The following is a 12,540-nucleotide window of genomic DNA, read 5'->3' on the forward strand; positions in this document are numbered from 1 at the left end:
GCCAAGATGTCCACAGATGACATCATGTACCTTTGTTTAACCACAGTAAATAGTTCACATTTTAAAGGAATGCAAATATTTCTCTAGATATAAACCTGTAACATAAAGGCTGTGGATTTCATGTCCCGTGATATGTCTAAACAGAAAAGCAACTGCTTATATATGTGTTAAGACTATAACTTATACTGAATAATTCTGCACATTTTAATGCGAATAACACAAAATTCTTATTTTGCTTTTCTTTCACATGTGTAAAGTCAAAGTCCAATCTACTTTTACTAACTGGTTCATATTAATTTTTTCATATCTCTCATCTATGATATCAAGTAGGTAGTTTCTTCCTTTATTAAATGCATCTTTATTCAGCCACACAAGTTTTTTGAAAGTGAAGAATAAAACTGTGCATTTTGCATTTTGTCCAGTATTAAAAGGGAAGTTTTGCCTTCTAGCTTCCTTTTCAACGTTATCTGGTTAGATATCAAAATAAAATGGATTATAAAGGATATTATAACCAGTCCTATCTCTTTAACATGAAGGTCCAACATCATATAAATTCTTTCCAAGAAGTTGGCCAGGAAGAAAAGGTAACTAACCTCTTGTAGAGGTGAAAAGAAAAACCAGACACATGAGATTAGTATATTGGTAGTATACAGCTACTGACAGAATTGTGTGTATGCACAGAGTGAATCCAGAAGAAAAAAAATAGGAATTTGATGAAGTCTAAGATAAGGCTTCCAGATACAATTAAGACTAAAAGGTCTTGCAAATTTTTTCAATAGGCTTGCTAATGGAGTAGGTTCTTATATAAGGACTTGAGACATTATCTAAACAGTCTGACTGAAGGATGCTTGTTCACTTGTTAGACATGTATGACATTACTGACAAGATTAATTTAGAGTTCTAGAAGTAAAGAAGACTGATTAGCTTGTGCAGGTGTATGAAGAATGACACATTAGCAAAAGGTTATGTAAACCATTTACTCAAAAAACAAAGACCAGATTTTTACATTCCCAGACCCCTACTTATCTTTTTCAAACTATGAAGGGCCTGAAATTCTTTGAACACCATCAGATTTAGTTGGGAACAGCTCCAATTTTGAATTAAGGAATTATTCGTGTAGTTTTAAAACACAACTAAAAATTTTCAATCAGATTGAACATTTGTACACTTCCTCACTTATTCAAGAAGTCCCACCATTAATGTATACAGATCTTATCAACACTGCATTTTTGTTTTTTAAAACATTATTCTTTCTATAATAATATATACTAAAGATTTAAAAGTACTGCATACTCTTTCGGTAAGAGGTACACAAGTTAATTAGAATATTTGCATTATCCCTTAACTTCAAAAATAAAACTGATGGTCAGAGTTTTACTGATAGTTCAGGAATAAAAACATAATTAGTGTTGAAAAATAAATGAAAATTTATTTTTTCATTGAGTATTTAAGAATGAATCTATATCGTTGACTACTCCATAACAAAACCTATGCAATGGGAATTATGAAAGCTCCCTACACAGTATTAATGCGGTCAATAAATTATCCAGGTGTTTTCCTCAAATGTTTAATTACCTGAATTAACTGATTTTTCAATGAAACAATAAATTTTAGTTTTCTTATGGTTTTTGCTGATAATAACAGCCATCTGATACTTAAACTTAGAAGAAAAACATAATAAAAACCCTGAATAAAATAGGCAGATCTGTCAAAAAAAATTTCACCAAAAAAGGTAATATACATCTATTAGGCATCTAGAGAGAGATTCAAGACAAAACAGGCACATAATCGGTGTCCATCGAGTGATCATCACTAACATTCTATTATTACCAAAATAGTATGTGCCTGTATGTGAACTGTTAGATGTAAATGTCTTAAAACAACCAGTAATCAATAATGTATAGAGAGCATACCATTAACAGGTTGGTGTATCTGAAATGCACTGAACTGTTTCTACTTTATTACTGCTATAAATTCCTTAACAATGTTCTTTTCATAAAGCACAATTACCTAAATGAAATATGGTAAGATACTTCCCAATATACATCAGGTCTTCCAATCCACCATTCAGTAAATGCTGCAGCAAATTAAATGGTACCTATTACTAGACCTAAAAGACAATGGCTAGATAATTAATACCAAAAATACACTTTTGAATTAACTATTTAGATTAGACCAACTAATGCTAATTAAGATTGTATTTTGTGCTATTGACACATACTACATAGATTGTACACTGCTAAATGGAAAGGCTGGTCCATGTCCCTTTTTAAAAAACCTCTATAATAACTATAATGATATACCTAGTAGACTACTAAATACTTGCCAGAAGAACAGATATGAAAATTTAATGTATTTATACTCCTCATCCATAGTCCTCTCGCATACTCACACGTAATTATTTTTAGAATGGGGATATGATTTTAACATGCTGTAACAATCCAGCTAAGTAAAATAAAACAAAAACAAAAACAAAAACAAAAACAATATGGGCTCAGGTTTTCTTGGGTAGTTTTTCAAGTCTTAATACTGAGAATGAAACAACTAACTTCTATACATCAGTGAGAAATTTAACAAAAGGCGGGAAGGCACCTGATGAGCAAGACGTTTGTTGTCTATTGGTATTATGCTTTCAGTTTAATAGAACAACAAAAGTGGCACTAGTTCTCAGACAAGTAACACAAATTACAATGCTGGTTGATGGGATGCCCTTTCCTTAAGAGAGTGAGCACAGTTCCAAAGCAAAGGAAGTCAAGCTTACTGTTACATATTAGGAATGGTTTAGATACAATAGAAGAATGTTTAGCGCTGACTTTGACATGTTATTTTAAAGTTCTGATTCCTGAATGCTAGTTCTTTCTCACTTACTACTGCTCCCAATGAAAAGCTGGTGTGTTGGTTTCTTTTACTACAAAGCGAAAATATATGCCTGAATCTTGTAACAGGCTATTAACAAAACCATGAACAGTTATTAAGGGCCAATACTGCATGGAACTTACTAAGCACTGACTCAATATTATAAAACTATAAAAAAGATAAAAGAGGACTATCACTGTACATATGACTATTGTCTAGAACACCAGATCAATGATCAAACCCAAAGTCTTTCCTGTTTCGTATTACAATGTTGAACATATGGGCATGTCTATTATACTGACTTGCATTGTTTTCAACAAAGTATTAATGGACTCAAATGTTACATTTTAATTTCTAATTATAAAAATCCAGATTAACTGTGAAACTATAAGCAACTTATAAATGAGGTAGGTTTTTCACCTTAAGAATACATTGCTTTAATAACCACAATTAAAAAGTTACTTTAAAATAAAAAGAATACATTGATTCATGTATCTGCCCCAATACCTAATTTTCTATGTTTTAAACTGTTTGAGCTGGTGTAACAGTGCTAATCTCTAGATTTAGTAAATTCCCTTAGAAATACACAAAATGCCACCCTTTTCCCATCTAAAGGCAACTGTAGTGCAATAAAATTAATGACAATTCTAGAAGAATGAAATGGAGATTACTTTGTAAGCCTTAATACATGTCAGAAATCAGGGAGATAAGTCATGTTTATTTAATAAACTTACTGTTTTGAAAATAAGATCATAAACACATTAAAACTTTGAATATGCTTTATTATGCCATAAATTCCCAGGAAATAGAAGAAATATAATTTCTGAATGGAACTAATAATTTCACATACTAGCACTTTATTGTCAACAGCCAAGTTTTCTAAAGTAGTGCACATGTATTTAAAGTTAACCTTTTTAAAATCTCAATGCTTTTTTTTTAATCTCAATGCTTTTTATAAATTTTAAAAGGAAATTATAGCAGATCCTACTTAATTTTTCACTATTCAGTGTAAAAATCTATGTGTGATATAAATAAACATTTTAAGAACAGGGGGAAGGACTGCATGTGAATTGCTTTGCCTAAGCTGTTAGGCTCCTGTACTAGGTACCATTATGTAAAATATCATTGTTGGAATTTTTCCTAATAAACTGAAGGAAAATTTTTAAAATACCTCACTCTTTAAAAACATCAATAACTGGTATAAGTTTAAAAAGGAAAATGAAATATTCCTTTACTTACATATGGACTAAATAGAAATTTAAAATAATTTACTGAAAAACCAGCACACTAATATATTTTTCGGTGATACAGCATTTTCACAACATCCAAAACTTCGATGCAAAACTAGGTAATACCAGTATTTCTGCCACATACCGAAGGGTAACTGAAGGGAGAGGAGCGTGCCTCACAGCCAAGGCAGTGACTGAGCCTGGCGTACCATTGTGACACGTGGGCAGCAGGTGGCTGTTCCCAGGCTGGGTAATGTTCTCCGAAATGATGTCCTTATGTAGTAATTCTACAACTATATCAAGTTTGGTAATCTAACATTGACCTTTTTGGTAAATATATATAGACATATGAAAACTTCCCCAGGGGCCAGATAAATTATTAAATAAACTAAAAGGAAACAAAATGCTAGTAGCTAACATACATTAATTCTAGGGTATCAATGGAAGATATAGGAGGATATAGACAGCAGCTATTTCCAAACCTAGGTTATGATCAGAATCATCAGATGGTAAGCTTTAAAAATTCTGTCCAGGCTCTCAACCTAAATCTAGCTAGAAATTACAGCCAGGGAATTCTTTGTAAGCAACCCAAGTGATCCTGATGATTAGCCAAGGTTGAAACTTCTCAAGTGAGAAGCCAATCTAACCACAAGGAGTTTTAAAATTCAAAATTTACTCTACATTTGGTCCAACTGTTTCACTTCCCTATTTTTCTAATAGTCAATAATGAAGGAAATTGGCAAGTGAAGAAAAAGAGTCAGCAGGGTACCCAAAATGGGTTTTACTATGTTTAACTGGACAAAAGGATTATCTGTATACGGTTTACAATTCAACTATCAGACAGACATTTCTTAATGTTAACATATTTTAAAAGAGGGGGTTTCCTTACTCAGCATGAAAATATAATATAAAACAACTCTAAACATTAATAATATTTAATAGAAAATTTGTATAATTCTTCAAAATTTTTAAAAATTGTTTTTAAAAATCCAATGTTGGAAAGAAAATCCCTTAAATTCGAGGTAGGGGAATAATTCTTTCACATGAGACCACTGTATCACAGTGTTATTATTCTCCAAGTTAGAAATAAGGAAAGTATTTTGGTACTATTTTTGTTTATGTACTGTTTTGTAAATATAAGTATAAATGTTTTTGTGGATAAATATTTTGGTTTTTATTTAATGCAAATGATAATTAAAAATATGGATTATTTTTTATACATTGAAATTGTACACACTCTCCAGGACTGATGAATAAACAACTTTTTAATATCCCATGTTCACTTATAAACCTTGAAATAATAAAAAAGGTAGGACCTACCCAAGAAATTTTATAATGAAATTATAAAATTGTATGTTTTTCAGAAGTGATTTAAATTTGTTTTCAACATTCAGATACAAAACTGTATATTTTAATGTACTGCAGCACAATTCAAGTATTCTCTAATATTTTTCTTTAGCCAACTAGTCATGGTATTAAGTGACTTTTCCTAACAGCTTTCCTTTTTAAAGATGACCGTTACACAAAACGGTGTGACACTCTCTAAATTGCTGAAAATAAGTTGAAAGAACAAATGACAGTAGAAATGAGTTTCTGAGTGAATCAACAACACATAAAAGTTTGCACACATCAGTAATAAGGCATTTGCAGGTAACTCCCCAAAAGTATGTGAATTCATGTAAACAAAGACCATGTATATTCCTTCAGGGAGAAAATACACTACCATAGATAAAATTTTTCAAATGGTTGTGACTTTATACCATATATTATTTGAATACCACACAAAACCAAAAGAGGCATAACCTGCCATTTTAATAACTGAAAGATGTTACTGAATTGTGAAATTGAAGGTTGATACTCTTATGAAATAATGAAAAAGAAGTATCTTGAAAATAAACATCCACTGTTTTCTAGAAATAAATATACATACTTAATGTATTGCAGCATAGGAATATTATCCTAGCATTAACCATAACATTCAATCAGTAGTTCTAAAATATTTTTTCCACACTGGGACTTGAATCTTCTACCTTGTTAGCTGACCAACAACTTTCAAAAGAGTTTTATTTTCTTGCTTTAGTTGTTCATTTTCATCTTCTATGTCATCTAGGTCCTTAAGGAAACAAGAAAAAAAATAAAATATGAGTTTTTAAATACTTAAAAATATTCTAAAGTGATAAAAACACTTAAAAATACAAAGAAAATTCACACAAGCATTTAATTTGGAAAGAAGGGTAAGTTCTGAAAACCACTTTAGATGGAATATGCCCCACCTGACGGCAGCACCCACTACTCAATTCCTCATTATTACCATGATAACATGCATCATCTCTTGCCAGATTTTTCAGTTTTTCAAGAGAAGCCAAAAATCAGGATTCTTTAGCTGTGAATCTTAACCTATCTCCCCTTCCCCCAAATTGAGGGCTGAACACAATACATGTGTGGGCAGTATGAGGTTCAGGGCTTCAAACTGCAGCCTGTGTCAAACGAAGTAGAAGATGATTGAGGTACAAGTTCTGAATGTACTCCTACCATCTTGTACAATCTTTAACAAGGATGTCTCTTGTGGGGTGGGAATCTGGGGAAGCGACAGAAGGAAGGCATACAGAAAAGGAGCTCTGGAGCATATACAGTTGATCTGATTCAATTCAGCTTAGGCTTCTCTATATTTTGTTTGAGGAAAGGTTTTAGAGCTTAAAAAAAAATGAAAGCCAGTAAACTAATCACTCTCAAGTTTTAAAGTTATATGATTCCAGGTCTATGTTCCCTATATTAATCCTAGTACCCAGGTATACAACAAATTTGGTAAATATAAAGATAATTCCCTCTAAGTTTTAATGAGAAGAAACTTTTTCAAGGCAGAATGTTTACTGATGGTCATAAAGGCACATATTTTTAGATTTATCCTTCTAATTCAAAAATCTAAAACTTGGAGCCATCAATTTAAACTATAAATGTGCTACTGAATAGCAGCGCTCTGATATCCAGTATACTGCCTTTGGACAATTAGGTAAATGATTTTAAAATGAGCAAAAACAGAATCTGTATTTACTCACAAACTAAATGAATGATATTGGGAACCTTAACTGTTGAAAACAACAATAAATATACAGGATTCACAAAATCACTACAACTGAGACCTGCTTAAAATTTAGAATTAAATAATAAAATACATTTCTGTATTACTAGATTATAAACTCTGAAGAGCAGGTGTTTTAATTATTCTAATGTACATAGTGCCTAAGAAAATGCTAATACACACAGACATCAAAAATATTTTCACATTTTATTAAGTCATATTCCAAAACCAACAGAGGACCGCCTGTGTTCTAAGCCAAGATGAAAGGCTATCTACAAGAATGGAAGAGCTTACTTAGAATTAGGAATATGGGATACGTGCTGTCAAATACTGTCTTAGCTAATTACTATGTGATCACCACATATGACCTTGAGCAAGTTAAACTCAAGTTTCTCAGTGTCCTCATCTACCACCTGTAGTTAATGCCTCAGAGCTTTATTAGAATGGGTCTGCACATAATGAAGCGTCTTTAGTTTCTCTTCTTTCATTGTTAGAGTTCAGACTGATTAGGAATCTATTCCTTTTTTCCCTGAAGCAAACCTATTTCTTTCCTCCATCTTACCTAAAGCTTTCCAAAATGCAAAACATTGGTATCTCTTCTCATCACCATTACCTAAGTATGGCCTAGCAGTAATACCTGATTCTTAAGCAAAAAGTAAATTCTAGGGCTGAAAACAAGAAAAAGCAACAAACAGCACTAATCGAGACCTTGAGGTAACCCTAAACCTAAAGTAAGAGATACCTCTATATAACTGGAGGGAAAAGGTGGTGAAAATATACACAAAGACATCTGGAGTTTCTATGTCAAGAAAGTAGCAAGTTTAATTCTTCACTGAGGCAACTATGTGCCAACACCCTTTTTGATGTGTGGTGGTGACCAAGCCTCTCACCTCCAGACTAACAAAACACTGAACAAATCTGTTCATCAGTCCATCACCCAAAGAATAGCATTAACTGAATACAACTGATAACTGGCCAGAGGAAATCCACTTATAGAATGAAATGATGGTTCTTATTACCACAAATTACCATTTCATTATCAAAATAATGAATTTAAGTAATCTTTTCATATATATGTATTTTCACCCAATTGCCGGGAAAAATAAAAAAGAAACCATACAAGTGAAACGTGTGAATACTCACTCTATTTAACAAATCAATTTCTTCCTTGAGTTTTCCAATCATTTCCTCTTTATCTTGCATTAGTCTCACAAGTCTTAAGTTTTCTTGTCTTTCTCTTACTACTTCCTGGTAGATACAATTACAAAGCATTAATTGGGAAATAACTGGTTGCTTTTAACCTTAAATGACATCTATCTGCCACATCTGATGAAGTACCTTAGATATATGAAGATTTCCAACGCATTTCTTAAGTCACTTGCTAAGGGAGGGAATAACCCATCCAGGAAAGACCCAAAGAATGAGAGGAATACAGGAGTTGTATATTTCTGATTAAATCTATATTTACACAATTCTTTAACACATACTAATAACCCAATGACTTACCCTCTTTAGTTTATCACCACCCTTAGTAATGAAATACCTTATTTTTTTTAATGGATAACATCCTGTTTGAGGAAATTCAAGCTTTTTATTTGAAATACAGGGATTTCAAAATTTTTTTTATTGTTTATTTTATTTTTAAGAGAGAGACAGACAGAGTGTGAGCTGGGGAGGGGCAGAAAGACAGGGAGACAGACTCCAAAGCAGGCTCCAGGCTCCGAGGTGTCAGTGCAGAGCCAGATGTGGGGCTCGAACTCATGAACCATGAGATCATGACCTGAACTGAAGTCAGAGGCTTAACCAAATGAGCTACCCAGGAGCCCCCAAAATACAAAGTTTAAGAAAAGGAGATGGGGGCGCCTGGGTGGCTCAGTCGGTTAAGCGTCCGACTTCAGCTCAGGTCATGATCTCACGGTCTGTGAGTTCGAGCCCTGCATCGGGCTCTGTGCTGACAGCTCAGAGCCTGGAGCCTGTTTCAGAATCTGTGTCTCCCTCTCTCTCTGAACCTCCCCCGTTCATGCTCTGTCTCTCTCTGTCTCAAAAATAAACGTTAAAAAAAAAAAAAAAAAGAAAAGAAAAGGAGATGGTTTCATGGAAAGTTCTAAACAGAAAAATAATCGTCTTCAATTTTACTTGTGGCTCTGCCAGTTAATGGGTAAAATAAAAGACCTGAAACAGATGACTTGTTTTTAAACTTTTCTTCTTTAAAAAATGTAACACCTTTTTCAAAGAAATACTATTTAGAATCCAGGTCCTTGGGGGCGCCTGGGTGGCTCAGTCGGTTAAGCGTCCGACTTCGGCTCAGGTCATGATCTCGCGGTCTGTGGGTTCGAGCCCCGCGTCGGGCTCTGTGCTGACAGCTCAGAGCCTGGAGCCTGCTTCCGATTCTGGGTCTCCCTCTCTCTCTGACCCTCCCCCATTCATGCTCTGTCTCTCTCTGTCTCAAAAATAAATAAACATTAAAAAAAAAATTTAGAATCCAGGTCCTTGGGCTGGGTTGACTACTTTGGGGGCAAAAGGAAAGCAGAACTGAAAAACGTCTGAGAATTTAACTTCTTTCCTACTAACCCTTAGAAAAAGCAGTCAGCCGGCCTCATTAATCAGAGGCTGCCAAATTACTAGCAACTGTATCCAAACTCCTGTGGAACTTTAAAAACCTTTTAAAGAAACCCTTGAAACCTATGAGACTAGATGTGTTCCTTGAAATTTTCATTTGTTATTTAATGTTTATTTATTTATTTTTGAGACAGAGAGAGACAGAGTGTTAGTGGGGGAGGGGAAGAGAGTGAAGGAGACAAAGAATCGGAAGCAGGCTCCAGCCTCTGAGCTGTCAGCACAGAACTTGATGCAGGGCTCAAACTCACGAACCGTGAGATCATGACCCAAGCCGAAGTGGGACGTTTAACTGACTGAGCCACCTAGGCACTCCTTAAAAGTTTTTTACTTAAACCCACAGAAACTGGTATCAAAGTTGAGATGTGAACTATAAACGATCATAATGCTATAAAATTTTTTTCATTAAATTTCTGCTTAAAATAATCTTTATATCACAGGGAATAATTTCAACTCAGCAAAAAACATATTTTCAACAATCAGAAAGGAATTCAGGACCATTATCAATTTTATGGGCTAAATGTCTACAGGAAAAAACCTGAGATCATATGGTTAATAAATTTATACCAATGTGCATCTGACTTGTTTTCAAAGATATTCCTGAACAGGTTTATTCTGACAATTGTTTCAAACACCAAAGATGGCTCTAGGCTTTAACCAGAACCCAGAAGAAAGTCTACATATGATAAACTGTACAGATAATATAATACACACAGTAGTATATATTGCCAGCATAGACATGACATTGTGAAGACAAAGACAAAGACTGTCTTTAATGTATTAGAGGTAACCCTTGGCAGAATGGGAGTGTCAATTAAATATTAAGGAATACAAGAATTGGCTCCATTTCTAAAAGTTTTAACACCAACAGCATTGAATAGGAAAGTATAAGGGAATCAGAAAATGCCTAACCACTAATGCATCTGGAAAATATATATTTAAGACAGTAGTTCAATGCTGCTACTTGACTATATATGGAAATACCAATTAACACTAATGATATCTTCCACTAGTGCCTCTCATTCTTTTCACTTTGTTGGCACTCTGTCTCACACAAATTTCAGATTATTTTCAAATGCTATGAAAGTTAAAAAAAAAAGGAATCTCAATAGCATATTAATTTTACCAACCTTAAATAATTTGTAATTCATACCTTTTCAAGATCTTCAATTTTCTTTTCCAACATGCTACTTGAGACCAAATTACCTGAAGCATTTGCATCCCTATTATATCTGCTGAACCCACTTCTATCTGTTCGGGGATATCTACTTGAGACATCTTCTTCAGAGGCAGTAGTTGTGCTGTGGAAATAAAAAGCTGTATTTTATAAAGAATCTAACACTCAGCAAGAAAAATGCCAAGAATATTTTCTATTCACCATAAATAATTACCACTCCCCAAGAATACGTGGTCATAGTAGCCAACTCATATATAACTAAAGAAGTTAATCATTATTCCAACACACTGGAAAAAAAAAAAGGTTAATTCTTTTGACCACTATCTACTGAGTAGCTACTAAGTACCAGACACTGTTCTGGGTACTAAAGATGTAACAGCAAACAAAGACATGGCCTCTGCCAAAATTTCAGGGAGCTTTCAGTTTAGCAGGGAATATAACCAATTATAATAAAGCAAGATGACCAACACAGTAAGTGTCTGGTACTAGGAGAACAATGACAGGAGACTTAATGAAGACTACCTGTGGTAAAAACAAACAAACAAACAAACAAACAAACAAAAAACCCCACTTTGTTTTTCCTTTTTTTTCTTTTTTCTAAATTCCAAACCATCATGGACCAATACTTTCATAAGATCAAATAAAAATGAACTAGTGGAAAAATAAAAGTAAAAAAAAGGCCATATAAAATACAAGTCCAATGTTTTATTAGCCACACCCATTAAATTATATTTCAATAATATATTTAGAATGAACAGAAAAAAGAATCACAAAAAATCATGTATTTTCATTGAAGTATGCATATAGGCAATCATAGAAAAGTTATCACACTAATAACTTTCATCATTTCATAACTCTAATTTAACCCAAAGTGATGCGTTAAATAGCAACTCTTCATATTAAATACCAATTCACAGTCTCTGAACTAATAGCATATATGCTAATATTTAAAGTTTTTTTTTTTAAAAAAATTTTTTTTTTTTCAACTTTTTTTTTTTTTTTAATTTATTTATTTTTGGGACAGAGAGAGACAGAGCATGAACGGGGGAGGGGCAGAGAGAGAGGGAGACACAGAATCGGAAACAGGCTCCAGGCTCCGAGCCATCAGCCCAGAGCCTGACGCGGGGCTCGAACTCACGGACCGCGAGATCGTGACCTGGCTGAAGTCGGACGCTTAACCGACTGCGCCACCCAGGCGCCCCGCTAATATTTAAAGTTTTTAATGCAATATGAGGTTGCTTGTTTTTTGTATTAGTTATCTATTACTGCATTAAAAATTACACCAAAACCTAATGGCTTAAAACAACACACACTAACAATCTCACAATTAATTTCTGTTGGTCAGGAATCTGGAAGCAGTTTAGCTGGGTGGTTATGTTTCGAGGTCTTTGTGAGGTTTCTGTCAGGGCTACAGTCATCTGAAGGCCTGACTGGGCTAGAGAATTTGCCTTTATGCTCACTCACATGGCTGATGGCAAAAGGCCTCAGTTTCCTATTGGCTGTTGACCAAAAGCCTCAGTTCCTCAGCAGGTAGGCCTCTCCACTGGGCTGTTTACAACATGGCAGCTGGCTTCCAGAGAGAA

At 33.9% G+C, this 12,540-nt stretch overlaps 1 protein-coding gene across 3 annotated transcripts in view; it reads right to left on the reverse strand.

Moving 5' to 3' along the window:
- Nucleotides 1–12,540, reverse strand: part of PAWR (pro-apoptotic WT1 regulator) — a 136,488-nt gene that overhangs the window by 9,426 nt on the left and 114,522 nt on the right. For all 3 annotated transcript variants that reach the window (XR_006220074.1, XM_042992808.1, XM_007099231.3), the window contains exons 4-6: nt 10,934–11,081; nt 8,308–8,412; nt 6,116–6,198 (exon numbers count right to left, since the gene is read on the reverse strand). Coding sequence is in view for 2 of the 3 variants with exons in the window: in XM_042992808.1 (XP_042848742.1) it covers nt 6,116–6,198; nt 8,308–8,412; nt 10,934–11,081 (336 nt within the window). In the remaining variant the exon portion in view is untranslated. The remainder of the gene's footprint in view (nt 1–6,115; nt 6,199–8,307; nt 8,413–10,933; nt 11,082–12,540) is intronic.

The sequence above is a fragment of the Panthera tigris genome, chromosome B4, assembly GCF_018350195.1.
Source record: "Panthera tigris isolate Pti1 chromosome B4, P.tigris_Pti1_mat1.1, whole genome shotgun sequence".
Lineage (NCBI taxonomy): Eukaryota > Metazoa > Chordata > Mammalia > Carnivora > Felidae > Panthera > Panthera tigris.